At 52.7% G+C, this 27,864-nt stretch overlaps 3 protein-coding genes across 5 annotated transcripts in view; 1 reads left to right on the forward strand and 2 right to left on the reverse strand.

Annotated features, from left to right (window-relative positions):
- Positions 1 to 1,209: 1,209 nt before the first annotated feature.
- On the reverse strand, positions 1,210 to 12,900 carry SEMA3G (semaphorin 3G). Of its 3 annotated transcripts, none has more exons than XM_082414457.1 (16): positions 12,599 to 12,793; positions 10,676 to 10,836; positions 10,499 to 10,561; positions 10,192 to 10,311; positions 9,826 to 9,916; positions 9,581 to 9,697; positions 9,202 to 9,344; positions 8,887 to 9,001; positions 8,726 to 8,795; positions 8,301 to 8,445; positions 7,749 to 7,980; positions 7,563 to 7,654; positions 6,880 to 6,921; positions 5,916 to 6,144; positions 5,464 to 5,603; positions 1,210 to 4,141 (listed from the first exon to the last, which is right to left on the reverse strand). In XM_082414457.1, exons 1-16 carry the CDS (start codon positions 12,705 to 12,707, stop codon positions 3,695 to 3,697), a joined length of 2,316 nt encoding a protein of 771 aa, XP_082270583.1. In that variant the 5' UTR covers positions 12,708 to 12,793; the 3' UTR covers positions 1,210 to 3,694. The 3 variants fall into 3 exon arrangements, with proteins under 3 accessions (XP_082270583.1, XP_082270582.1, XP_082270581.1); XM_082414456.1 differs by having other exon boundaries at positions 1,210 to 4,144; XM_082414455.1 differs by lacking the exon at positions 9,826 to 9,916 and having other exon boundaries at positions 12,599 to 12,900.
- The window catches only part of LOC309638423 (nischarin), an 87,128-nt gene continuing 71,063 nt past the window's right edge, over positions 11,800 to 27,864 (forward strand). Inside the window, exon 1 of the mRNA XM_082414387.1 lies at positions 11,800 to 11,977. Within this exon, the coding sequence (XP_082270513.1) occupies positions 11,807 to 11,977 (171 nt within the window). The 5' untranslated portion in view covers positions 11,800 to 11,806. The remainder of the gene's footprint in view (positions 11,978 to 27,864) is intronic.
- On the reverse strand, positions 24,745 to 27,768 carry TNNC1 (troponin C1, slow skeletal and cardiac type). The gene is made up of 6 exons (XM_082414558.1): positions 27,682 to 27,768; positions 26,165 to 26,195; positions 25,797 to 25,943; positions 25,402 to 25,516; positions 25,040 to 25,176; positions 24,745 to 24,957 (listed from the first exon to the last, which is right to left on the reverse strand). Exons 1-6 carry the CDS (start codon positions 27,703 to 27,705, stop codon positions 24,926 to 24,928), a joined length of 486 nt encoding a protein of 161 aa, XP_082270684.1. The 5' UTR covers positions 27,706 to 27,768; the 3' UTR covers positions 24,745 to 24,925.

Here is a 27,864-nt window from a genome sequence, read left to right on the forward strand (position 1 = left end):
AAAGTATGCTCTTCAAAACATTAGAAACATGAGGTGGTAACTGCTCCACGGGAAAAAAAAGGGATAGAGGGCCACATGTTTTGGAGGATCATGTAGCACATAGTAGCCATGCCAATTAATGAGAAATCATCGTGAGCTCCTCAGGGATTTCACAGGGCAAGCAAGCAGGCAGTGCACAGCTCTGTAGGGGCTAAGGAGAGAGAAATCCCATGTTTATTTGACCATTGTCGAGGATCTCATGAGACAGTTGTTCCAAAGGACAACTTTTGACTAGCCCCTTTCTCGAAGCCCCTTTCCAGTTATAAACCTGTTTGGGAAATCATGAAACAGGACCAAAGACCAGGGGAAGTATGAGACTTAGAGGAAAAAGCTGGGAGAGGAAGATAGAGTGAAATCCCTGAGGCAGGAAATAGGGCTGGAGATGAGGGTGGTGGTGAGGGGCTGGGGGAAGTCCAGGCCCAAGGGGTCTTCAGGGTGTGGGCGGTGGTGACATGGGAGCAGAGACACCATGCACCCCAGGGGAGAAGGGGGCTCTGAGGTTGCATTAACACAGCCTCCCAGCCCAGCACTCCACACCAAATGGTGCTCTGATGATGCTTCTCAGATGGGTGGTGATGGCCCGAGGCCGGGCAACAGGGTTTCACTTTCTGTGAGACCTGGGTGATTGTGCAGGGTCCAGGAGGTGAAAGCAGGGGTCCTGCTCCAGGGCCTGGGCTGCAAGATGGGACTGATGACTGTTAAGCCCCCTAGTCCATAGCACAGATTGAGGAGGCCATCCAAGCAAGAGGCTAATCTCTCTGGTGAGGTGGGGTGATGTCCCTCCCATCTTTAAAGCACCCCTGCCTTTTCCCATCTCCCTCCAGCACCAGTGGAGTCTGCTCTTTGGGCAGGAGCATGATGTCACTGGGGGAGTGGGGCTGGGGGAGAGGCATCCTGCCCCGCAGGCCAGACTCTGGGGCTCCCCCTCCTCTGCCAAAGCTGCAGCTCCCACAGCACAGCCTGGCCCCCCAGGCAAGAGCACAGTGGTCTTAATATACGTTGGTATGTGGCTGATGAAGACAGGCATCAGGCCAAGTGTCGCTGTCACAAAGTCAAGTGTTATTGTGAAAAAGGAGCAGGGCTGCCTACGTGCCCAGCTGCCCTTCGCCAGCATTTTTTTCCCTGGCTCAAGGTCTTACTGAAGTTCCAAGAAGTCTCAGAAGCCCGCGGGACAGGATTTTCCTAATTTAATAAGCAATCTCAGCTTCATAGGCAAAGCCCTCTGACTCCTTCCTTCCTCTGATACCCATCTCCTTCCCGTCTAGAAAATGCCACCCAGGGTGGTTTCTCCCTCCTGGAAAGGACAGGGAAAGCCCCTCATTTCCAGCTCACACAAATGGCATCAGTTAATTTAGTACAGAAATACACAGATACAATAATGGTAATAATTATGTGATATAAGTATTAACTTCATCCCTTTCCTTGCAGGTTGTGTGGAAAACCCCTGCACTATCCTCACCAGCTCTCAGGGGCGGTGACGATAAAAAGAACAATAGTAATTATGAGAAGCGTGCTTTGAAGACAGAGAAACTACAAGGCCCATCTCAACATATGAATACAAAAATAGAATTCACACATAGAAGCATTTCCAGGAGTGAATAACACACGGTACCGTGGAGGCGGCGGCGGGGTGCGGGGTACGGACCAGTAGAAGCTGTCCATAATTTTCCAAGCTCAGGTGTTCCTTGTTCAGGATTTTTAACTCCTTCTCCCTCTGTTTTCCAGAGTAACTTCCCCAGGGGACCCAGCCTAGAGCCAGTGCAGAGCCTGGGATAGAGGGGCAGAGCTGGCTGCAGCTCTGAGACCCATTCATGGGGCTCTGCGCTGTCTCCCCACCCTCTTCCATGGCCCCTCTCTCCTTCTCCCCCCCACGGCCCTCCTCCTCTGCTTTCACGTGCTGACATCCCAGCCACAGCTACCCCAGGCCAGAGGCTTCCCAAAGTGCTGTCAGGTTAACCTCAGTGCTTCTGGTTCACTCACTGTGCAAAGAGGGGAAGAGGGGCATTTTTCGGACCCCAGTTCTCTAGAGGTGGTAGGGGCTGGGGGGGGGGAAGGAGTGCGGGGGTGGCTCGGATAAAATCCAAGGCAGAGTCTGGGTTTGAGTTCAGTGGGGCAGGAAGCCCTGTCTTGCTTTTTATCTGTTTTTTCCTCCTTCCTTCATCTTGGTTTTTAATGGAGGGAATCTCGAACCTGATGCTTTTGTCTCCCTCCTGTCGGTTTTGTGCGTCACTGACTTGTTCACATGCAGGCTGGGAACAACTTTTCATTTAGTCCTCCTCCTCCTCCCCCTCCACGCTCCCCAGCCAAAGAAACACATTACTGCTGATGGCAAAAACACCTCCCTACACGCCCAGACAGATTGTGTCCTGGCCACCTGAGCCAACAGCACCCCCAAGAACCAGCAGGACTTAGAAGCTTCCCCCTACATTTTTTTTCCCTTAAAAGAAAAAAAGGCTTCATAAATGAACCATCCGTGACAAACCCTTATTTAGCAGAAACCAAAGATCCCAGGGTGGGAAACATCTGGCTCCTGGGCTAATTGATGCCTTCTGGGGTCCTTGAGAATGCCTGCCCCTGGGTCCCACAGGCAGTCCTAGGGTCTCCCACCCTCTCCCCATCTCAAAAGCCTCAATATTCTGTGGCCCCCCCAGGCAAAGCCCTGCCCCTTGTCCTGACCACCAGCTGCAGCTTGCTCCCAGAGCTGCCACATCCCCACCCTCCCAGGCTGTGGGCCAGCTTGCATTGCCCTGGGAAAGATAGCTCACTCCTCCAACCACCCCACCCTTCCCCAGCTCCCCTCTCCCTATCTCTAGTCCACAGAGATGGGGGATAACATTCTCCTAGAATTCACCCCCTCCCTGCTCATCAACATGGAGACCTTGATGGTGGGGAGGGGCAATCCCATCAGGAGGTGTGGGCATCCCAGGAAACCTGGCCTGGCCGCTCCAGGACCTGATGAAGGGATGTCAGGCTTGGAGGTCCAGACCATCCCCAGGTCCCAGGGAGCTCTAGTAGTCTATGCTTCTGTGATTCTGAGATGCAGAAGAGGGGTTGTGCAGTGGCAGGGAACTACCAAGATATCAGGGCACAAAGTGTGAGGGGGTCTTGCTGTTCCACCTTCTCAGCGCCTCCACTTTCCCTCCCCACCTCAGTCAGGGTAGGTCTTCTTAGCAGGTACTAGCTTAGAGGCAACTTCCACCCTCCTCAGCTGCCTGAGGGCCCCCTGCCCAGACACCTCCTCAGCTGCACCCACACACCCAGTCTAAGGGTCACTCAGAATGGCCATTGTTCTGCAGGCTGGGTAAGAAACACCCAGCCCTCTTGCTTCCGGCACAAGTGGAAATGTGCTCTGGGGGCCTCATTCAAGAACAAATAGCAGGCCCACTGGAGTTGCCAGCAGCCCGAGGGTGCTGGCTCCAGCCTGGGACTGAGAGCACAGAGAGGGGCAGGGAACTGGCCCAGGGCACAAGGCCCTCCATCAGGCCCCAGCCTATCCTGTGGGCAGCCTGGTAGGGGTCTGGGGGCAGAGATTCCCATCTCTAAGAGGCAATCAGGCATGTTGGCCCCCTCTGCCCTAGCTGGGTGGGTGGGAGAGGCTGGGGGCTGCTGCTGGCCACTTGGCCCATCCCGACCACCCCCTCTCCTCCTCCCTCTTCTATGTGGCCTCCACCTCCCGGGGTGTCCGATTACGCTCGGCTTGCACCCGGCTCTTTACCTTCTTGCCTAGTTCCAGCCCCACCCAGCTCTTGCCCTTGGCCTGTTTGCTGCGGCCTCGGCTGCGGGAGGGGCACCACACACGCTCACAGTACTCATCCACCCGGGGCAGGTTGGCGAAGCCGATGAGCTGCAGGATGTCCTTATACCAGGCCTTGGAGGGGGTGGAGGCCGGGCCTCCTTGGGCTGCAGGCTCCTCTGGCCTCGGCTCCCGGGGGAACAGAGTGTCAAGCTGTGCAGCCATGATCACCTCCAGAGCCAGGCGGACCACCACTTGGGAGAATCCGTGCTCCAGCGTCATGCAGGTGTAGGTGCCCGCATCCAGGCGGTTGAGCCTGCGGAACAGCAGCCCCTGTTCCGTTTGCAGGATGCGCTCATCTGTCTTCACCTGCTGGGGGTGTGGGAGGGCGTGAGGGCGCCTGGAGCAGGGCCTGCACCATCAACTTCTCTGCCCCTGCTTTTCCAAATTTGCCATCTCAGGGCTCATTCTCCACTTCCCAGCAGCTTGGCCGGCTCAGCCTCCTCGACCGTGAGCTAATTGCAGGCAGGGACTCACCTTCCCATAATCCAGGACAGGGCCTTTCAAAGACTTGACTGACTGGTTTCTACCCTACTCAGAGCTCTGGATCCCCTGTCTTGGCCTTGGGGGGCCCTGGCACATATTCCCAGGGAACAGAGGGTTAAAAAGTATTTATGGGCTTTTACTCAGGGGGGCTATACCCCCAGACCCAGGACAAGAACTCCCCTCCACTCTACACACACACACACACACACACACACACACACAGCCCTCCCTGTCTTGGTCTGCATTGCCCACTCCCCCCCACAGTGCAGGGCCCACAGCCCCATCACAGTGTAGGAGGTGGAACACGGTTCCGATCCAGCCCCGTCTCTGGCCTGGACCCTGTCTGGGCTTTAGTCCACACATGTGTACTTTGAGGCAGCACTGCTTGGGTGGTGAGTGTTGTGTAACTCCATCTCATCGCCCACCTGCCCCTTCCCCCCTGGGGGAGACTTCTCAGTGCCCAGCCCAACAGCTGGCCCAAGGCTGGCCTCCCCCAGTTCTCAAGCTGGAAGGAGAGCCCCTCCTGTAATCAACCCACTCCCTCCTCTTCCCTACCCGTGGGAGCGGCTTGCGAATGGTTCTTCACCCTGCCCCCACCCACACCCAGCCTCAGGCCCCAGACTGAAGCCATCTCTGGGCTTGACAGACTTTTCTGGATGGGGGAGGAGAGGGCCTAGGCAGACAGCTGGACTCCAGGGAGGACGTGTGGGACCAGGCAGTGTGTGAGTGTGTGTGTGTGGTGGAGGTGTGTGTGCAAAGGCCAGTGATCAGGGGCCCAGGCCTAAGGCAGAGGAGGACCAAGAACCCCTGGGGAAGAGACCCCTTTGAAGATGAGCCGTAGGTGTAAGCATGGGGGCCTTCCTGACCAGCTTAGACCCCTTCCCTCTCTTCTATCTCTGCTACCGCGCTCTCAGACAGAGCCCAGCTCAGTGCCCAGGAGTTTGTGGGCCCCCTGTCACTGGAGAAGTTCTACCACATCTGGCCTGGGTGTTCCCAGATGGCAGGAACAGGGGCACCTCCTTCTAGGCACCCCAGGGGCTTTAATACATACTTTTCTTAAGTTGATCTTGGCAAGTTCCCCCCAGAGTTCATGGAGGGGTGTGACCTCAGGACACAGGCAGGCTGGAGCCAGGGTCCTCGCTCACCTGGTCAGGCCTCTCGTCCCCTGGCCTCTGTAAGAACCAGCGCACAGTGGCCTGGGGGGACTTGGGCAGGCACTCCAGGAAGGTGCTGTTGTGCTCTGTGCCGTAGACTGTGGTGGTCGCCACGAGTCCCGCAGTCTCTTCTGGAAGGATTTGGAGGTGGGCTCAGCTCAGGAACTATAGGACCCCTGGGACCACCCACTGACTCCCTCAGTCCAGGAGCTCCCATGAATGCGACAGGGACCTAGGTGTCTACTGATCCCTAAGCCGCTCACTCTGCCCAAAGACCCTAACCCATATGCTGACAGGAGCTGCCCACATAGGGAAATTGAGGACTGCCTGTTACTACAAGAACGGCCTGAGGCCATACTTCACAGGGGTCAAGCCCAGGCCACAGGGATGAGTGGGGGCCCTGTGAGAGCCCAGCTGGCGCCCCCATGCCCGCCGCCACTCACCCTCCTGGCTCTGGCCCAGGCACTGCAGGGCAGGGTTGCCATGCCGGATGTCCTGCCGGCGGAACCGGCGCTTGCTGGTGCCGGGCCGGTAGCGGGTACAGGAGGCACCATCCCAGGCACAGTACGGGTCCCGGGCCAGGCAGCACTCTGCACAGGCACTGCCGTAAGTCTCACACTGGTGCAGCTGCAGCCGGGCCACGCCCAGCCTCGAGCCCACGTACAACATTTGCTGGGAGGGACATAGGCAGAGCCCGAGGTGAGCCTGTGCTCTGCCTAGAAGCAGCTAGGCTCTCAGCTCCCTTGGCTTTCCTGAGACTCCTGACATTCGCAAGAGTCTTCCAGAACCTCTTGAGTGCATTCCCAGAAGAAAAAATGTTTATCACCCACCTGATCTACATCAGATCCTATGCTAGGACGTGGAGGGAATGGGGCACACCTGGGGTCTTTTCTCTAAGGGGCTTCTCCAGACCCTCCCGGCAGCAGACCTTTGCCCTCTACCCCAGTGGCCTTTATCCTGTCTTGCCCCTGACTTTGGAGGTGAGCTCTGCTTTAAGCAATCCCAGTACAAAAGTCAAGATTTACCCAAAGATGAACTGGGGCAGATGAACTTGGGGAGATTTTGCCACTTGCAAAAGGACACACAGCAGGCCTCTAAAATCTATTTGATTTAAAATCTGGATCTTGTTTTCAAGCACGTTTTTGTCTCCCCTGAGGAAGTGGCCTTTGTGGATCTCCCCTTATCTGAACACATGCTCACTTACTCCGGGCCTCCCGCTCCCGCTGGTTTCATGCATGGGAATCTCAGCTCCCAGCTGAACTCTAAACCCTCATTGCAGGGCTTAATCAGGCAGCCCCAGGGCCTGCTGTGACTCAACTTTCCATGAGACAACAAGAGTGCTCAGGGAAACTTCAGGAGACAGGTGGAGAGGAAGGAGGAGTGGGGAGAGATGGCAGCTACTCTTACCCTTTTGACGGAGATCTCCATCTCAGTGATGGGTGTTGGCACCTGGGAAAGAAGCAAGACCTCCCCTGCATCCCTGTTTTCAGCCTCTTCCAGACTCTGGGTGGAAACCATCTTTTTCCCAGGTCAGTGCACTCCCTGGCAACTAAGGCCAGACAGTCTCTCCTACGTTAGAAAGGTCCTCTCTCCCTGGCTGGCCTCCAAGGCTTGGCTACAAGCACAAAGCTCTGGTGTCCCCTCCCACAGTCCTGTTCCCCAGCAATGAGGCAGCTGTCCCAAATCACCCATCCCATGTGGGGAAGCACAACAGTTCCCCAAACACAGATGATCCCCTGTCTGACTCTATAGAGGGGTCAACAGAACCCCTTGGGGAGTTGGGGTGTCAGCCGCCCCTCACTGCAACTTGAACCTGGCAGGGCTTTGTCAAGGGGTGATCGCCTTGGCCATCCCTCACTGGGCCCCCCAACTCTCAGCTCACAGACTGCGTCTCCAGGCCCCGCAGTCATTTAGAAGCATCGGCAAGGCCTCTGCAGTAGTGAGCGTCATCACTTTCACTCCCCACTGGCCGCAGGTTCAGTACAGCAGGCCCATCTCCCTCCTGCACTTTGCTCCTGCTTTCTCCTAGCCAGGCCTAGATGCAGGGACGGGGCTTGAGGGGACCCTTCCCATCAGTTCTCCCCACTCACCTTAAACACCTGGAGCTCCTCCAGAACCACCTCCTCAGGTTCAGCAGGGCCCCCCACCTGGAGGGCAATGACCTTGAGCACGGAGCCTGAGTCTGGGGCAGGGGAGGAGGGGTCAGTGGGAGAGGAAGGGGCAGCATAGGTCCTCACACACCTCCCCTGCCCGGCCACCTCACTCAGCCCACCCACCAGTCCCCAGGAAGATGACATCATAGGTCCCGTCCTCTGCCTCCACGCGGTCCACCACGATCTGACGCAACTGCTGGGCCAGGTGGGTTTTGACGAGGACAGGGCGACCCCGCCGAGGACGCACGGGCCGGAACATGAGTGGGTGGGCTCGGGCAAACTGCAGCACCTCATCCGGGTAGTCCTTGGTGCTGCCAAAGGGTCGTCCTGGCTGTGCGGTCATCTTGCTGGGGCACTGTGGGCAGCGGCAAAGGGAGTGCCTGAAGCTTCCTGTGATGTCACATTCCCCACCCCAGTCTGTTTCTAGGCTCCACTGGCTGGGCACGCCAACCTCAGAGGGACCTTGAGGTTGTGGACCCTTCACGCTGTAGGAGAGACTCCTTAGTGTGGTCTGGGCTCTGCTCCCATCCTCACCCCACCCAGCCCAGCTGCTCTGGAGCCCCAGCTCAGCCGCTGCCTTGGGGCCACACGCAGACACAGGCCTGTCCTCAGGCAGAGCCCCTCCTGGCATCTACTCAGCCCTCTTCCCTGCCCTGTTCCCAGGCAGATACTCACCACACCAGGACGGGGAAAGGGTACCTTGCCCGCATAGGGCCCCCACTGGTGCTGGGGACCATCTTGGTGGGCAAAGGGCCCCTTGAAGACCTCCCAGATATCAGCCATGTGGTACACGCAGACGGCATAGCCCTGGAACACAGCACTGCCAAGGGCGGACAGGGACAGTCAGGCCAGGGGGGCTGTCGGAGGCGGGAAGGGGGCAGCCTGGCTCCATAGGGAGGAGAGAGGATGATGGTGCCTGCAGTCAGCGGAGACCAGAAGACGAGGACCCCCAGGCAGAGAGTACAGCCACGGAGTCACCGAGTCAGGGACAGAGACGGGGACCCATGGCGAGGCCGGACGTGAAGGCAGGGGCTCAACAGGGGAGGCTGCAGTGCAGAGACGGTGCCAGGGGTGGAGGGGAGGGGAGGCCGTGTGCCCACCTGACCGTGCTGAACAGAGCGTACACCTCCAGGCTCTTCCCTGCATTGGGCCACAGCAGGAACACGTCCTCTGGAGACAGAAGGCCACGACCAATGCCTGCCACTCACTGGCTCTGAGCCCTCCCCAGCCCTCACCCAGCCTGCCCTGGCCATGCCCTTACCCAGCTGGTCAAAGTGGGTCTCGGCACCTCCAGGGCCAGGCACGGAGCAGAGCAGCCTGGCCTTGAGGAAGGTGCTCCATTTGCTCACCAGCACCCGCTGGCCACCTGCGTCATTCTGGGGAGTGGGGGCCAGTCAGCCTTGGGTCCCAAGGACAGGCCCCTCCTCCTGTTCCTCCACCCTCACCCTTGTGGGGGAGGCATGGATGTCGGCTCCACACCCTTGCCTCGGTTTGCCTACTGCTGCGGTTTGGGACGGGTCTGGGAAGGCACATACGGCCAGGATGTGAACCTCACTGTCCCTGCCACAGCTCTCACCACGCAGACGCGGCCCACGCGGCTGATGACACGGCCCGGGCCTCCATCAGGTGAAGGGACTGTCTCCGAGAAGAAGAAGTACACCTTGTCATCGTCCTGGTCGGAGTTGTCAGGGATCCGGGTGGCCATCACAAACCTGGGGTCTGTGAGGTAACAGGGTGAAGCTGGTGGGGGCCTCATGGGGGAGGAACAGGGTGGGGGGTGAGCCAGTGAGGAGGGGAAGAGGTGCAGGGACCCCACTGGAGGCCGGAGTCCCAGGCAGTGGAGTGGGGATGGGCTGCCCCTCTGGTCCCCACTCCAGCGTCAGCTCTCCCACCTCCCTGCCAGTGCCAGGGTCAGACCCCAGCCAGCCTTGCCCTCAGCAGACCCCTGGGCTCACCGTGCAGGAGGTTCTGGTCAGAGTCAGAACGCAAGGCCGGTCGGGGACCCCCACTTCGGAAGATCATGGCTTCACGCCCCAGGAAGTCAGCATTGAGGCCCGTGTACAGCTCCCCTCCTAGGGTGATGGTAGGGGGCAGAGTCAGAGGAGGAGGGCCAGGCCCTGTACCCAGACCCCATCCCTTCCCAGTGACGTCGGCCGGCTCCCACCCTTGTCATGCCCGCCCTGGCCTGGGCATCACCCACCTACAAAGGTGCTGGCGAAGGGACGGCTGGGCTCGTGTGGGCACCTCCCCCGCCCACTTTCCACACTGCGGGGCTCCAGACGGAGCACATGCTGGGGAGAGGGAGGGAGGGAGGGAGGGAGAGGCGTCACCTAGGAAAGCAGAGCCAGCCCCGACCCGGGCAGCGGCCATCGCGTGCGGCTGGAGAGTGGGGGTGGGCGGAAGGCGCCCTCATTCAGGACCTTGCCGGCAGGGTCAGCTCCCTGGCACAAAGGTGCCTTTCAGGCTCTGACCCCTCTGCCCTGACCCAGGCTCAATGGGGAGCGTTCAGACAACAGGGAGGAAATGTCACTGCTTCCCAGTCCCTTGCGGGGCCGCCCCGGCTCACCTCTCCACGATGCCCAACGGCAATGAGGGCGCAGGTTGGCTGGAAGGCACCAGTGCCACACGCCAGCAGGTGGGTCCGGTTGTGGGGCTGCAGCACCCGCACAAAGTTGGCACACTCCACCTAGGGGGAGGGGGGATGGGGGGATGATCTAGGGTGGGGGGTAGATTCTTCAGCACCGTCAGGAGCCTTCAAGATCTGCTTCAAGTGGCCCCAGAACAGGCAGCAGGGGAGCAGCCCCAGGCTCTCCTGGGGGTCAGGGACTGGGTGTTGGTCATGGTGGGGGGCAGCCACTCCCGACATCACTCACCGAAGGATCTCTTCCCTTGCGAACACACTCCTCCCTTTGTCCTGGCTGCGGTGGCCACAGCACCTGAAACACAGCCTGTGTGACCCCTGACCTCACAGCCTCAGTTGACCCAGCTGGCCTCCCATCTGGAGTTGCCCAGCTCTCAGACAGAGCCGCTTCCCGGTCAGTCCAGCTCACCTCCCGGGGATCCAGCCATGCCTGGTCCAGCCGCAGAGAGTAGATGGCATCGCGGCCGCCCAGAAACAGGCGGTCCCGGTACTCGTCCAGGTAGAGGGCCCGGAGGTCCAGGGAGCCCCGGGGACCCAGAAAGACGGCAGAGCGGTTGGCAGAAAGGAGGTCTAGGAGGGAGGGAGGGAGGGGGTCAGGGCCTGCTGCTCAGCCCACTTCTCTAGCCAATCTGTGGAGGTGGAGGGTCCCAGCTGTGCATTCACCGTCCCCGCCCCCACTCACATCTGGAAAATGTTTCCATGCAAGGGGTGCTGGAGGGCTTCAGGGAAATGACTCCTGGGGGTGGGTGGGACAGGGGGCTCTGAGCCCCCCACCCAGCCCAGCCCACCCAGGGGCCTGCCCCCTACACCTTCACTCCGTGGCCCCCTGGTATTCAGTTAACATCTCCTTCCCCCTGGCCCATCTGTGCTCTACCCAGTCCCTAGGGAAGATGGCCCCACTGGCAGAACTTATGGCAGCAAGCTGGGTGAAGTGCTGGGAGAGCCTGGAGGAAGGGTGGGTGGTCTGAGCAGCGTGCAAGGCTGACTCAGTGGGACAAGCAGATGGACAGGGGAGAGCGTTCCATCAGAGGGAGCACCTGGCTAAGGCCTGGGTGTGGGAGATGCCAGGTATGGCCAGGTGGATCTCTAGGCTCTGGTCCAGGGATATGGCTAAAGAGGGTTTTCTCTTCCATAGACGCTGCCCACCCAGGTCCCAGGGATGGGGGTGGCTCTCTGGGGATGATGATCCCAGGAGGTGGGGATCCTGAAGTAGGTCCTTGGGGTCCAGCTAGGTAGCTGGAGATGATGGGTGGGCAAGGGCAGAGCAGCAGGATGTGGTGGGAAGGGGCGATGGCCACCATTGGGAAGGTGAGGTATCCAAGCCCAAAAGGTCATCCTCTCTATCCCCAAACTCATTAACAGCCTCTTCCAGGAAGCCCTCCATGCCTGACAGTACTTTGGAGGAGATTTGCCCTATTTGGACCTTTTCTTGTAGCCGGACTTAGCCCAAAGCCACAGCTCCCAGGGAAGGACCACATTCCACAACCCCCGGCCCCCCCACCCCCGCCCTGACTCCCTTCAGACTCTCCAGAGTGGAGCCATGTCTCCCGCCTCCGACTCTCCAGAGAAGGCCTGGGTCTCCCTCCTCGGACTGGGGTTCCTGGGGGAAGGTGATCACCCCTCTGGTTTCCCCAGGAAGAAGAATCTGTGGAGAGCCTCTGTCTCATCTGACTTAGAAGAGGCCTGTGCCAGCTGCAGCACAACATACCAGGTTAGATCTGCAGAGGAGCCTCCTGGGCCAGGATGGGCAAAGAAGGGAGGCTACAAAGAGCCTCGTGGATGGAGGGGAAGAGGAAAGGCCAGCATTGCAAAGTGGGCTGCAAGAGGCAGGAGGGGGAACAGGGCTGTGGGCATAGGGTGAGGGACCCCACTGCAGGGCGGACGAGAGGGACAGGATGCTGCCCTCTTCCCCACTGTCTGCCCTGGGCAAGGGGCCCAGCTGAGAGCAGACAGATACTCCAGACCTGCCCTCTCTGACCCCTCCCCATCTCTCTCTGCCCATCTCTACTGAGGTCTCTCTCCTTTTCTCAGCAGTCCCCTCAGTTTCTCCCCCAGTGTGTCTCTGTCTCTCCCACCTCCACCCTGGCCATGTCTTCCAGGACCTGTCCCCCTCCCCCTGCCTTTCTCCCAGGCTCCTGCCTCTGGCGGCCAGCCGGGAGCACATGCCAGGGAGTGACTGTAAAGCCCTTCCCACAGGCGGTGCTGGGAGTGACTGCATCCCTCCTGCTGTCAGAACAGACTGCCCTGGGCTGGCTGGGGTCCCACAGCTGGGGTATGGCAGGGTCCAGGGCTCCCAGGGACACACACACAAACAGGGTGCGCACTGCCCTACCTCGGTAGGAGAGCCGCAGGCGGGGCACGCTGGGGCCAGGGCTGAGGCTGCCGCCGCGGAGCAGGAGGCCCCACAGGAGGCAGCAGATGGCCCAGGCTGAGGGGGCCATGCTGGGGAACCGGGACACCAAGCTGCTTGTAGAGCTGCCCTGGGTCCTGCCGCTGCCGCTGCCGCTGGCTGTAGTTTGCTCCGTTGCCGCCAGGCCTGCCACTTATAAGGCAACAGCTCCACCCTGTCCCAGGCCAGGAAGGCGGGGAGGAAGAGGGAGGGAGCAAGTGCCCTGCCATCCACCTGCAGCCTCTCATTCCACCTCGGCTGATGCCTCTGTGTCAGAGTAGCTGACACCTTGAGCGAGAATCCTGGTGCTTCCAGGATTCTAGAAACTCCTGCAAGTTACCAGCCCGGGCCTTCAGATGGTGCTCAGGAAACTTGGGGGCATCAGAGAATGAAGGACGTGGCCCAGACCACACAGCAGCCTGAGAACAGGTCTTGCTCAGTCCTGCCCCTTCCTGGGACCCTCTCTTGCTTCTCAGGCTCCTGAGGGTACTGGGACCCCACCTCCCTTCCTATCTCATTCCTGAAAGAGAAACAGCTCAGTCTCTGAGTCAGCGTGAGAAGGACCCAGGGACCTGGATCCCTGTCTCCCTGTCCCCATCTCCCCTCAAAATATACATGCCTCTTGACCTGGGATTGGGCAAAGTGCTACTCAGGGAGGCCACCTTGCCTCTGGATTCCCTGAAGAACCTTGGCCAAGGCCTTTCCCTCTCTGGGTCTCAGTCTCCTCCTTCCAGAGCCAGGGACCAGCCACCTTAGGTGTAACAGGCTCTATAAACTGGTGAGGGGTGCTTGTGCAGCAGCTGCCATGATGGTGTTCATATCCTGGGCCCTTGGAGGGGTGGAGCTCCTCTGTGTCCATCTCCCTGGGGAGCTGTTTCAGCCTAGTAGCCCGGGCTGGGGGCCAGTGTCTGGCTGGAGATTGAGCCAGACAGCCCCTCAACCAGCATGTGGCCATCAGCTATGGGTGGGAGGCCCAACAACTCCTCAACCTGCCAGCTCACCCTGGGGATCTAAGCTCAGCCAGCCCCCAGCTGTGACTGCAGGGGAGGCCTGGGTCTACTGGAACAGGATGCGGGGGCAGCCCATTCCACACTGCAGAAAAGCAGCCTGTGGCAGGGGCTAAACTTGTTGTGTGGCCTCGAGCAGGTGCTCTTCCTCTCTGGGTCTGGATCCCAGTCTGGGAAGGGGGTAAGGATCTTCTGTAAAGATCTCTGCTTGCAGGGAATTCCCTGGCAGTCCAGTGGTTAGGACTCTGCAGGACTCCGTGCTTTCACTGCCAAGGGCCTGGGTTCCATCCCTGGTTGGGGAACTAAGATTCCACGAGCCGCGTGGCACAGCTAAAAAAAAAAAAAACAACATTAAGATCTCTGCTTGCTGGTTGCAGGTGGGAAAAAACCCCAAGTGTGCCCTTGGTGTCTGGGATCAATGGGCCCAGCCACAGACATCTTGTGCCATCTAATGGACAAACTAGGAACTGCAGGAGGTCCCACAGCTGCCGGCTGTCTCAGGCCCTGTGATGGGCAGCAGGGCCACACAGCAGAAACCACACCCTCTTAGGACAGCAGGCAGTAACCAGGCAACCTTAATAGAAAGAGGCAGGGGCAGTGGGAGATGCTCCAGTGATTGCTTCTTTTTAAAAATTTATAAAATTTATTTATTATTTTTTCCTAAGTATAGTTGATTTACAATATTGTGTTAGTTTCAGATGTACAGCAAAGTGATTTGGAGATATATATATATATATATATATATATATATAATTTTTCAGATCCCTTTCCATTGTAGATTACTACAACATATTGAATATAGTTCCCTGTGCTATACAGTAAATCCTTTTTGTTTATATATAGTAGTGTGTATCCCATACTCCTAATTTATCCCTCCCCCTTTCCCCTTTGGTAACCATAATTTTGTTTTCTATGTCTGTGAGTCTGTTTCTATTTTGTAAATAAGTTCCTTTGTATTATTTTTTACATTCCACATGTAAGTATTATCATTATTGTTTATCCTGCTCTGTCTGACTTAACTTCACTCACTACGATCATCTCTAGGTCCATCCATGTTGTTGCAAATGGCAATATTTCACTCTTTTTTATGGTTGAGTAATACTCCATTGTGCATATATATGTATATATATGCCACATTTTCTTTATCCATTCATCTATCAACGGACATTTAGGTTGCTTCCATGTCTTGGTTATTGTAAGCAGTGCTGCTATGAACTTTGGGGTGCATGTGTGTTTTCTGTTTTCTTTTAATTTTTTTATGTTTATTATTTATTTATTTATTTATTCTTATTAGTCATCCATTTTGTACACATCAGTGTATACATGTCAATCCCAATCTCCCAATTCATCCCACCACCACCACCACCCCCCGCTGCTTTCCCCCCTTGGTGTCCATACATTTGTTCTCTACTTCTGTGTCTCAATTTCTGCTCTGCAAACCGGTTCATCTGTACCATTTTCTAGGTTCCACCTATTTGTGTTAATATATGATATTTGTTTTTCTCTTTCTGACTTACTTCATTTTGTATGACAGTCTCTAGATGCATCCACGTCTCTACAAATGACCCAATTTTGTTCCCTTTTATGGCTGAGTAATATTCCATTGTATATATGTACCACATCTTCTTTATCCATTCACCTGTCGATGGGCATTTAGGTTGCTTCCATGACCTGGCTATTGTAAATAGTGCTGCAATGAACATTGGAGTGCATGTGTCTTTTTGAATTATGGTTTCCTCTGGGTATATGCCCAGTAGTGGGATTGGTGGGTCATATGGTAATTCTATTTTTAGTTCTTTAAGGAACCTCCATACTGTTCTCCATAGTGGCTGTATCCATTTACATTCCCACCAACAGTGCAAGAGGGTTCCCTTTTCTCCACACCCTTTCCAGCATTTGTTGTTTGTAGATTTTCTGATGATGCCCATTCTAACTGGTGTGATACCTCATTGTAGTTTTGATTTGCATTTCTCTAATAATTAGTGATGTTGAGCAGCTTTTCATGTGCTTCTTGGCCATCTGTATGTCCTCTTTGGAGAAATGTCTATTTAGGTCTTCTGCCCATTTTTTGATTGGGTTGTCTGTTTTTTTAATATTGAGCTGCATGAGCTGTTTATATATTTTGGAGATTAATCCTTTGTTCGTGATTCATTTGCAAATATTTTCTCCCATTCTGAGGGTTGTCTTTTAGTCTTGTTTGTAGTTTCCTTTGCTTTGCAAAAGCTTTTAAGTTTCATTAGGTCCCATTTGTTTATTTTTGTTTTTATTGCCATTACTCTAGGAGGTGGATCAAAAAAGCTCTTGCTGTGATTTATGTCAGAGTGTTCTTCCTATGTTTTCCTCTAAGAGTTTTATAGTGTCTGGTCTTACATTTAGGTCTTTAATCCATTTTGAGTTTATTTTTGTGTATGGTGTTAGGGAGTGTTCTAATTTCATTCTTTTACATGTAGCTGTCCAGTTTTCCCAGCACCACTTATTGAAGAGACTGTCTTTTCTCCATTGTATATCCTTGCCTCCTTTGTCATAGATTAGTTGACCATAGGTGCATGGGTTTATCTCTGGGCTTTCTATCCTGTTCCATTGATCTATATTTCTGTTTTTGTACCAGTACCATATTGTCTTGATTACTGTAGCTTTGTAGTATAGTCTGAAGTCAGGGAGTCTGATTCCTCCAGCTCCGTTTTTTTCCCTCAAGACTGCTTTGGCTATTCGGGGTCTTTTGTGTCTCCAAACAAACTTTAAGATTTTTTGTTCTAGTTCTGTAAAAAGTGCCATTGGTAATTTGATAGGGATTGCATTGAATCTGTAGATTGCTTTGGATAGTATAGTCATTTTCACAATGTTGATTCTTCCAATCCAAGAACATGGTATATCTCTCCATCTGTTGGTATCATCTTTAATTTCTTTCAACAGTGTCTTATAGCTTTCTGCATACAGGTCTTTTGTCTCCCTAGGTAGGTTTATTCCTAGGTATTTTATTCTTTTTGTTGCAGTGGTAAATGGGAGTGTTTCCTTAATTTCTCTTTCAGAGTTTTCATCATTAGTGTATAGGAATGCAAGAGATTTCTGTGCATTCATTTTGTATCCTGCAACTTCACCAAATTCATTGATTAGCTCTAGTAGTTTTCTGGTGGCATCTTTAGGATTCTCTATGTATAGTATCATGTCATCTGCAAACAGTGACAGTTTTACTTCTTCTTTTCCAATTTGTATTCCTTTTATTTCTTTTTCTTCTCTGATTGCCGTGGCTAGGACTTCCAAAACTACGTTGAATAATAGTGATGAGAGTGGACGTCCTTCTCTTGTTCCTGATCTTAGAGGAAACGGTTTTCAGTTTTTCACCATTGAGAACGATGTGTGCTGTGGGTTTGTTCTATATGGCCTTTATTATGTTGAGGTAGGTTCCCTCTATGCCCACTTTCTGGAGAATTTTTATCATAAATGGGTGTTGAATTTTGTCAAAAGCTTTTACTGCATCTATTGAGATGATCATATGGTTTTTATTCTTCAGTTTGTTAATATGGTGTATCACATTGATTGATTTGCATATATTGAAGAATCCTTGCATCCCTGGGATAAATCCCACTTGATCATGGTGTGTGATCCTTTTAATGTGTTGTTGGATTCTGTTTGCTAGTATTTTGTTGAGGATTTTTGCATCTGTATTCATCAGTGATATTGGTCTGTAATTTTCTTTTTTTGTAGTATCTTTGTCTGGTTTTGGTATCAGGGTGATGGTGGCCTCATAGAATGAGTTTGGGAGTGTTCCTTCCTCTGCAATTTTTTGGAAGAGTTTGAGAAGGATGGGTGTTAGCTCTTCTCTAAATGTTTGATAGAATTCACCTGTGAAGCCATCTGGTCCTGGACTTTTGTTTGTTGGAAGATTTTAAATCACAGTTTCAATTTCATTACTTGTGATTAGTCTGTTCATATTTTCTATTTCTTCCTGGTTCAGTCTTATAAGATTATACCTTTCTAAGAATTTGTCCATTTCTTCCAGGTTGTCCATTTTATTGGCATAGAGTTGCTTGTAGTAGTCTCTTAGGATGCTTTGTATTTCTGCCGTGTCTGTTGTAACTTCTCCTTCTTCATTTCTAATTTTATTGATTTGAGTCCTCTCCCTCTTTTTCTTGATGAGTCTGGCTAATGGTTTATCAATTTTGTTTATCTTCTCAAAGAACCAGCTTTTAGTTTTATTGATCTTTGCTATTGTTTTCTTTGTTTCTATTTCATTTATTTCTTCTCTGATCTTTATGATTTCTTTCCTTCTGCTAACTTTGGGTTTTGTTTGTTCTTCTTTCTCTAGTTCCTTTAGATGTAAGGTTAGATTGTTTATTAGAGATTTTTCTTGTTTCTTGAGGTAGGCTTGTATAGCTATAAACTTCCCTCTTAGAACTGCTTTTGCTGCATCCCATAGGTTTTGGATTGTCGTGTTTTCATTGTCATTTGTCTCTAGTTATTTTTTGATTTCCTCTTTGATTTCTTCAGTGATCTCTTGGTTATTTAGTAACGTATTGTTTAGCCTCCATGTATTTGTGTTTTTTACGGTTTTTTCCCCTGTAGTTCATTTCTAATCTCATAGCGTTGTGGTCAGAAAAGATGCTTGATATGATTTAAATTTTCTTAAATTTACCGAGGCTTGATTTGTGACCCAAGATGTGATCTATCCTGGAGAATATTCCGTGCGCACTTGAGAAGAAAGTGTAATCTGCTGTTTTTGGATGGAATGTCCTATAAATATCAATTAAATCTATCTGGCCTGTTGTGTCATTTAAAGCTTGTGTTTCCTTATTAATTTTCTGTTTGGTTGATCTGTCCATTGGTGTAAGTGAGGTATTAAAGTCCTCCACTATTATTGTGTTACTGTCGATTTCCTCTTTTAGAGCTGTTAGCAGTTGCCTTACGTATTGAGGTACTCCTATGTTGGGTGCATATATATTTATAATTGTTATATCTTCTTCTTGGATTGATCCCTTGATCATTATGTAGTGTCCTTCCTTGTCTCTTGTAACATTCTTTATTTTAAAGTCTATTTTATGTGATATGAGTATTGCTACTCCAGCTTTCTTTTGATTTCCATTTGCATGGAATATCTTTTTCCATCCCCTAACTTTCAGTCTGTATGTGTCCCTAGGTCTGAAGTGGGTCTCTTGTAGACAGCATATATATGGGTCTTGTTTTTGTATCCATTCAGCAAGCCTGTGTCTTTTGGTTGGAGCATTTAATCCATTCACGTTTAAGGTAATGATCGATATGTATGTTCCTATGACCATTTTCTTAATTGTTTTGAGTTTGTTTTTGTAGGTCCTTTTCTTCTCTTGTGTTTCCCACTTAGAGAAGTTCCTTAAGCATTTGTTGTAAAGCTGGTTTTGTGGTGCTGAATTCTCTTAGCTTTTGCTTGTCTGTAAAGCTTCTGATTTCTCCATCGAACCTGAATGAGATCCTTGTCGGGTAGAGTAATCTTGGTTGTAGGTTCTTCCCTTTCATCACTTTAAGTATATCATGCCACTCCCTTCTGGCTTGCAGAGTTTCTGCTGAGAAATCAGCTGTTAACCTTATGGGAGTTCCCTTGTATGTTTTTTGTCATTTTTCCCTTGCTGCTTTCAATAATTGTTCTTTGTCTTTAATTTTTGTCAATTTGATTACTCTGTGTCTCGGTGTGTTTCTCCTTGGGTGTATCCTGTATGGGACTCTCTGCACTTCCTGGACTTGGGTGGCTGTTTGCCTTCCCTTGTTAGGGAAGTTTTCAACTATAATCTCTTCAAATATTTTCTCTGGTCCTTTCTCTCTTCTCCTTCTGGGACCCCTATAATGTGAATCTGGTTGCATTTAATGTTGTCCCAGAGGTCTCTTAGGCTGTCTTCATTTCTTTTTATTCTTTTTTCTTTATCCTGTTCTGCAGCAGTGAATTCCACCATTCTGTCTTCCAGGTCACTTATCTGTTCTTCTGCCTCAGTTATTCATCTACTGATTCCTTCTAGTGTATTTTTCATTTCAGTTATTGTATTGTTTATCTCTGTTTGTTTGTTCTTTAATTCTTCTAGATCTTTGTTAAACATTTCTTGCATCTTCTCGATCTTTGCCTCCATTTTTTTCCCAAGGTCCTGGATCACCTTCACTATCATTATTCTGAATTCTTTTTCTGGAAGATTGCCTATCTCCACTTCATTTAGTTGTTTTTCTGGGGTTTTATCTTGTTCCTTCATCTGCCTTTTCACCTTGTCTATCTTTCTGTGAATGTGGTTTTTGTTCCACAGGCTGCTGGATTGTAGTTCTTCTTGCTTCTGCTGTCTGCCCTCTGGTGGATGAGGCTATCTGCATGTGTTTTCAAATTAGTTTTTCATCTTTTCCAGATATATGCCCAGGATTGGGATTGCTGGATCATATGGTAACTATTTTTAGTTTTTTAAGGAACCTCCATACTATTTTCCATAGTGGCTGCACCAATTTACATTTCCACCAACAGTGTAGAAGAGTTCCCTTTTCTTCACACCCTCTCCAGCATTTATTATTTGTAGACTTAAAAAATTTTTGTTGTTGTTGTTGGAGTATAGGTGATTTACAATGTTGTGTTAGTTTCTGCTGTACAGAAACTACCACTTATACATATATCCACTCGTTTTTAGATTCTTTTCCCATATAGGTCATTACAGAGTATTGAGAAGAGTTCTCTTTGCTATACAGTAGGTCCTCATTAGTTATCTATTTTATATATAGTAGTGTGTATATGTCAACCCCAATCTCCCAGTTTATCCATCCCCCATCCCACTTTTCCCCTGGTAACCATACGTTTGTTTTCTACATCTGTGACTCTATTTCTGTTTTGTAAGTAAGTTCATTTGTACCATTTTTTTAGATTCGCCCTATAAGTGATATCATATGATATTTGTCTTTCTCTGTCTGACTTACTTAACTGTGACAATCTCTGGGTTCATCCATGTTGCTGTAAATGGCATTATTTCATTCTTTTTTTATGGCTGAGTAATATTCCATTGTATACATGTACCACTATTTGTAGACTTTTTGATGATGGCCATTCTGACCAGTGCGAGGTGGTAACTCATTGTAGTTTTGATTTTCATTTCTCTAATAATTAGTGATGTTTCGCATCTTTTCATGTGCCTGTTTGGCCATCCATATGTCTTCCTCAGAGAAATTTCTATTTAGGTCTCCTGCCCATTTAAAAAAAAAATAATTTTATTTTATTATTATTTTTTAATTTATTTATTTAACTTATTTATTTTAGGCTGCATTGGGTTTTTATAGTGCACGGGCTTTCTCTAGCTGTGGAGAGTGGGGGCTACTCTTCATTGTGGTGTGCGGGCTTCTCATTGCGGCGGCTTCTCTTGTTGCGGAGCATGGCCTCTAGGCATGCGGGCTTCAGTAGTTGTGGCATGTGGGCTCAGTAGTTGTGGCTCGCAGGCTCTAGAGCACAGGCTCAGTAGTTGTGGCGCACGGGCTTAGCTGCTCCACGGCATGTGGGATCTTCCCGGACCAGGGTTCAAACCCATGTCACCTGCATTGGCAGGCAGATTCCTAACCACTGCGCCACCAGGGAAGCCCCCTCTGCCCATTTTTTTTTTTTAAATATGAAATGAAATTTTATTTTCTCCCGATCTCTAGAGATAAAGTGGCACCACTTCAAGAGAGACACAATTCAATCATTTAAAACTCCAGTCTTAATCTAGCATCACTCTGTAATAGTACAATTCTTCCTGGGGGTAAACGGAAGCATGCTTTAAGGTTCCAGCTTATAATTATTTTACCACTAGAAGCATAACCATATTTCGAAAACCTGGTGTTTACTGTTCTGATCTATTTGCTTCACTCCCAACCATCAGTGGGTTCCCAGTTAGAGTGATGAGCCTGGAAGGAAATGAAGGCCTTTCTAAGAACTAATAAAAGACCATCTCTTCTGCAAGTAGTGTTTATATTATGTTTGCCATTGTTTGCTGGAAGACACTCTAGGAACTGCCTATTTTTTGATTTTTTTTTTTTTTATATTGAGTCGTAAGAGCTAATTGTATTCTTTGGAAATTAAGCCCTTGTTGGTCGTGTCATTTGCAAATTTTTTCTCCCAGTCCATAGGTTGTCTTTTTGTTTTATTTATGGTTTCCTTTGCTGTGCAAATGCTTATAAATTTGATTAGGTCCCATTTGTTTATTTTTTAAAAATGTTTATTTATTTGGCTGCACCAGGTCTTAGTTGCAGCATGCGGGCTCTTAGTTGCGGTCTGCAATTTCCTGACCAGGGATCAAACCCAGGCCCCCTGCACCGGGAGCGCAGAGTCTTAACCACTGGACCACCAGGGAAGTCCCCCCATTTGTTTATTTTTGCTTTTATTTCTTTTGCCCTGGGAGACTGATTTGAGAAAATATTGCTACTATTTATGTCAGAGAATGTTTTGCCTATGTTCTCTTCTAGGAGTTTTATGGTGTCATGGCTTATTTTTAAGTCTTTAAGCCATTTTGAGTTTATTGTTGTGTTTGGTGTGAGGGAGTGTTCTAACTTCATTGATTTACATGCATCCAGTGCTTGCTTCTGGTGGAGGAAATCAAGGGGGGCTTCATGGAGGAAGCACTATCTAGGCAAAGGATGACACAGCCCAGAAGAAATGGAGAGGACTGAACAGAGCAAAACAGTCAGAACTGGGTGATGCATGTAGGGGAGCGCAATGGCATGTGCTAGTGGGAACTTGTCAGCCCTTGGCTGTATACAAGTGTGATGTGTACTGTCATGCACCATGTGCCCCCAGGTGGGCATATAAAGGGTCACAGCCCAGCTTCTCCTAGCTAGAATTCTGGGGTGGAAATGCCTGGAAGGAATGGACGCCCTCGGTCCCTCCTCCACCAACCTAATTCTGGAACAGAGATATTGGGAAAATCTCACAGGATTTCCTACCTGTGGACCCCTTTTTAAGGCACCAGCCGCCGCCCCCCTTATACTTTGTAGCTGGCCCAGTCATCCTCCTGTTTTGTTCACAGAGGGCTGGACTCTTGGGGCTTTCCTTTTCTCCTTCCCTGATCCCATCAGCATCCCATACCCCCTGGGAGCCCCTGGCCTCTGCAGTCCTTGTCCTCCTCCCCCCACCTCAGCCACCCATCCTCCAAGTCACCACCAATGAGGATGTGACCTTCATCATCTCCATTCAGAACATTCCTCCTCTGATACCACCTTGTGCTCAGCATCCCCCCTGCCACAATTCTTCCCTCCCTGCCTCAAGCCTCCCTTTCTCCTTGCCCAGTTTGGGTCCAGTCCCAGAGCTATAACCAGGCCCTTGACACACTCCTGGAGACCCTAGCTGCTCACCCTCTGCAGCTCTACTCCACATCTTGCTTTAACCCTTCTCCAGCTTCACTAGGTTGCTCCCATCAGCATACAGGCCACTCCCTGACCCACCTTCTTAAATGAACTTCCTCGAACTCCACATCTCCCCTCAGCTCCAGCTCAACTCTCTGTTCCCTGAGCCCTTGCAAAACTTCACCAGTATTGTCCACACTTGCCGTCTCCCCTTTACCTTGCCTCACTCCTTTGGCCCTTTTTAGTTGAGCTCCCATCCCACCATTCCAGTGAAACCGTTGTGCCCAGGTGGCCAAGGCCTCGGGGCCTCCAACTTCGCCAGCTCCAGGGCCATCAGCTGTCTTCAATGCCTCCTTCCTTCCCTCCTGGGTCCTTGGGCCCTTTGCTCACCCAGGGTCTCTCCTACCCCACCAGCCTCATCTCCTCTCCGGTCCCCATTCTAGCACTATGTTGGTTTCCTCACTGCACTCATCTCCCTCTTTGTCTTCCTGAGTTGACTATAAATTCCACAAAATTAGGGACTGGGCCTCGCTCTGAAGGGTCCCAGCATTCAGCCAGCACTGGACACATAGTAGGGGTGTGACTAAACCCTGGAATGGTACACTGGCTCGTGGTGCCACCCAATGTAGCCTTGCCTCCTCTCTTGAGATGTCATTACTGGGTGTACATGTAGGTCCTTGAGTTTTCCAGCTCCCGAGGGCAGGACTGAGGGGACCCCTCTCCTCTCCCCGACCCTCGCTCTCTCCAGGAAGCAGGCAGCTCTGGCCTCCACTGAGGCATCTTCAGAATTCCAAGACTGTCTCCGGAATGCTGGGCCTCTCTGGGGAACGCCAAGTCTGGGGCACAGGTGGGGAGGCTGTGGAGTGGCTGGGCGGAGTACGGACAGCTGCTGACCTTCTGGCTGGAGCCTAGGCGCTGTGGCAGCTGTCCCTCTTGCAAGCACCACTGCTGACACCTCCACTTCCTTGCAGCCCCCCATCTACCCAAGGTCAGTTTCACTGTTCTGGCTGTAGCTCTGGCCTGGGTGCCCCCAGTAAGCGGAGAGCCACAAGACCCCATGCCTCCATTCCCTGCCAGGGAGGGAAAGTGGGTTTCTGGAGCCGTGAGGTTCATGGGAACTGGAAATCATGCCCATCAGGATCTGTTCCATCAGACAGAGTCCTCGGCTGGGAGCCAGGTGGCTCTACTCTCCCCCAGACTCACTGGATGAACTTGACAGGCCCCTGAATCTCTCTGGGCCCCAGAGTCCTTACCTGTCAAATGGGCAAGGGGAGTAGACGATATGCCCCTCGGTCCCGGGGAGTCAACGTCGCCAGCAGGAAATCCAGGTGAGCGGGCAGATGGACTGGAGCCACAGGCCCGCTGAGCCCCCACAGTGCCCTGCTTCTTCCCAACCAGAAGCGAGAGGGAGCCATGGCAGCCATGCCAAGTGGCATCCAGGGCCTAGCCTGGTGCTGAGTGACTGCCCTCTCCAAGTATAGGACCCCTTGGCTGCCAACTGGCTGACTAAAGCCATGGCCCCCAGGAGCCTGTGAAATGCAGATTCCTGGGCCACCACAGACTCCAGGTGTGGAATTGCTGGAGACGGGGCCTGGGTACCAGCAGTTAAAGAAGGGAGCCAGGTGGGTATGGAGCGTGGTAGTCTCTGATCTAACCTAACCCCTCCTGCAGAAGGTGGTGTGCAAGGGTGGTTAGAGCACAGGTTCTGGGACAGGGACAGAAATGGTCAGGACAGGAATGGACCCTAGTGAAGATTAGGGAATGAAAGCCAGACACCAGGCCTCCAGGGAGCAGGGCTTTATTTGCATTCCCTAGGACAGGGCTGGGGGAGGTAGTCAGGGAGGGCCCGTGGTCAAGGACACACCCAAGTTCACATCCTGGGGACCCTAGCCCCCTGCCCCTAACCCCGGGGCCCGGCTGGAGTTGGAAGGTGGCACAGGCAGCTCTGGGAGAAGGTCGGTGTCTACTCCACCCCCTTCATGAATTCCAGGAACTCTGTGAGAGAGGGGCAGGCATAGGTCAGAGGTCAGGGCTGGGCAGGGCATGGGCAGTGGGGATTCAGCACACCCCTACTCACCGTCATAGTCAATGCGGCCATCGTTGTTCTTGTCACCATCCTTCATGAGCTCCTCAATGTCGTCCTCTGTGATGGTCTCACCCGTAGCCTGAAGCATGATCTTCAGCTCCTCCAGGTCGATGTAGCCGTCAGCGTTTCTGCCAGTTGGGTGAGGGGGGCCTCAGAGCCCATGGTAGGGGCAGGGAGAGGGGAAGAGGCAGCCCTGCTCAAGACCCCGGGAAGTAAGGAAGGGCCACTGGGAGATGGGGCATCTCATCCCGCATTGCACAGAACGGGAGACTGAGGCCTCGAGGTCACAAGACTGTCCCTCTCTGCCCAGCTCTGCTAGGGTCAGGGTCAGAGGTCAAGGGTCACACACTCACTTGTCAAACATGCGGAAGAGGTCAGAAAGCTCCTCCTCAGACTTTCCTTTGCTGTCATCCTTCATGCACCGAACCATCATGACCAAGAACTCATCAAAGTCCACTGTGCCGCTGCCTAAGGGGGTGGGCAGCACAGCCATTAGAGAGCAACGGTCAGAATGGCTGGCACTGCCCTTGACACTAGACCCCACTGTTCTCACTGCATCCTCATAGCAACTCTGTGAGACGAGTGTGGTCATTGTGCCCATTTTATAGATGATACGGCCAAGGCTCAGAGAGGCTAAACAGCTCCTTTAAGGGCACAGAGTAATAAGTGGCAGAGCCAGGATGCAGGTCCCCAGAGAGTTGGGGGCACTATGGGTCTGGGGCCGGGGCGGGGGGGCAAAGGGGCTCACCATCCTCATCCACCTCGTCAATCATCTCCTGCAGCTCCTCAGGTGTGGGGTTCTGCCCCAGCATCCTCATCACTTTGCCCAGCTCCTTGGTGCTGATGCAGCCATCCTCAGCGCCCAGCACGAAGATGTCAAAGGCTGCCTTGAACTCTGCGTCCAATAGGAGAGTAGGGGAGACAGAGCAGCCAGGGCTCAGCAGCCAAGAACCTGGAAGGCCAGACCCCTAGGGCCACCTGCTAACCTGCCCACTTCCCTCTGAGACCTCTGAGGTCACAGGGAGAGGGACCCCAGCCTCTGGCCTCCAGCCTGGGGTCCTCATGCTCCCCCAGCCCAGCTCTGCTGTTCCCCCACATGCATGTTGGGGTACTCACCATTTTTCTGCTCTTCTGTCAGCTGCTCTACCTAGAGAGGAAAAGAGGTCTCAGGACCCAGGCTCAGGCCTTAACTGCTGTCGAGGAAACCAACCCATTCCACAGGTGGGAAGACTGAAGCCCGGAAGACGCAGGCCATTCCCAGGTCACAGAGCAGAGGCCTCAGTTCTCCCTCCTAGTCCCCAGAATCCTGAGGTGACCCAGCTGGCCTCACTGAGACTGGGCTCAGGACCAGGGTGACAGGTGGGCACCCCCTCCAGGACTAAGGTGACCCTGAGTAACAATAGTCAGTGACCACTCAACGCCCTTTCGCCCCCACCCCCCACCGAAACCCAAGCTGGGTGGCCTGAGAGACAGCTGTCCCTCAGGTTGGAACAATAAAACCAGTGTGGGGGTGGGCAAAGCCGCCCACTGTAACCTGACCGGGGTGGCCACTGGGCTATTTTTAACAGGGGACAAAGTTAAACCTGGTGATTGTTCTGGGGACTCTGGCATGCAGGGGTGGGGCAGCGTTATCTGGCCCCCTGGCCTGCTGGTGCCTCAGGAGCCAAAATTAGTCCCTGGCCCTGCCAGGCCTTGTATGGGCACAGGGTGGAGGGCTGGTGTTCCCCCCCCAGCTCCACGGACTCCTGCAGGATAGGCAGGGGCACCCCTATGGCCAGCCATAGCCCTTCCCTGCCCAGGAATGGGGCCACATTTCCCAGGGCTGAGGGAGGGCTTCCCTCGTGGACAGCTGTCTGTGTCAAATGTCCTTGTCTCTGTGCTGGGGGTAGGTCAGCAACACGCCCCCTCCAGAGATAGAATAGCATCTGAAGCCCTTCAGCGGCCCCAGCAGGGACTTGGGGTGACCACCCGCTAGCCCTTACCCCTGGCTAAGCCACTGAGCCCTGAGCCTGCCAGGCCGGATGGGGGCTGGGGCCCCAGTGCTCTGCTCCTTCTTCCCAGTCCCTCCCTCCCTGCCTCAAACTTCAAAGCCCCTTCTCCAGCTCAGGATTCTGGCTCTGCAGCCCCCTTCTCACAACCCCTGTCCCACCCTCCACAGCATCTTCAGCCAGTCAAGGGGGCTGGAGGTGGTGGGGGATTGGGAGTGTGTGAGAAGCAGAATGTGAGGGACAGAGATGGGGGGCAGGGAAACAGCGACAGAGCCACAGAGGAAGAGCCTAGGAGGAACAAAGAGACAGAAAGAGACTGGGAAAGCGACCAGAGACACCAACGCAGAGAGATGTGGCCTGGAGACAATGACACAGACTATAGACATTTGGAGACAGGTCTAGACGTGATGCGAAAGCTTCGACATCCTCCTCCACCACCCTGCACAGCTCCCGCAGACCCTAAACTCACCCCTTCCACAACCGGGAACACCAGACCCACCGTCCCCTTGAAGGCCTGGGCTGAAAGTATGTGGGTCCTCTCCTGGGTCCCCACCACCTCCTGGGGGTGACCTTGCACCCCATCCCGAGCTGAATGAGCCCCCAGTGGGCCCACCCACCCCAGCCCTGCCCAGACCCATCCCTCACCGCAGCCTTGTAGATGTCATCCATACTGGCGGCTCACAGGGCAGGCTGCTGGGGTTGCCAGCAGCCCTGGGCTTAAATAGCCCTGCCCCATCTCATTCCCCGCCCAGCCCACCCCTGCCTGCAGTATCCTCCACTCCCTCCCCCCGGCTCTGGTGATCTCACACTGGCCTGAGTCCTGTGTCC

This window comes from Balaenoptera physalus (assembly GCF_965194825.1).
Source record: "Balaenoptera physalus genome assembly, chromosome: 11".
Taxonomy (NCBI): Eukaryota; Metazoa; Chordata; class Mammalia; order Artiodactyla; family Balaenopteridae; genus Balaenoptera; species Balaenoptera physalus.

Bases quoted from the DNA above. Each gene is read 5' to 3' on its own strand.
- SEMA3G (XM_082414455.1), bottom strand. From the start codon at position 12,885: ATGGCAGGGCACTTGCTCCCTCCCTCTTCCTCCCCGCCTTCCTGGCCT. The intron at 9,002-9,201 runs GTGAGAGCTGTG...CCCACTCCCCAG, and splicing joins GCGTGGGCCGCGTCTGCGTG to AATGACGCAGGTGGCCAGCG. The intron at 5,604-5,915 runs GTGAGTGGCGGC...AAATCCTTCCAG, and splicing joins CCTGGGCCAGAGCCAGGAGG to AAGAGACTGCGGGACTCGTG.
- TNNC1 (XM_082414558.1), bottom strand. From the start codon at position 27,705: ATGGATGACATCTACAAGGCTGCG. The intron at 25,517-25,796 runs GTGAGCCCCTTT...CCACCCCCTTAG, and splicing joins TGACGAGGTGGATGAGGATG to GCAGCGGCACAGTGGACTTT. The intron at 24,958-25,039 runs GTGAGTAGGGGT...CCTCTCTCACAG, and splicing joins TGGCCGCATTGACTATGACG to AGTTCCTGGAATTCATGAAG.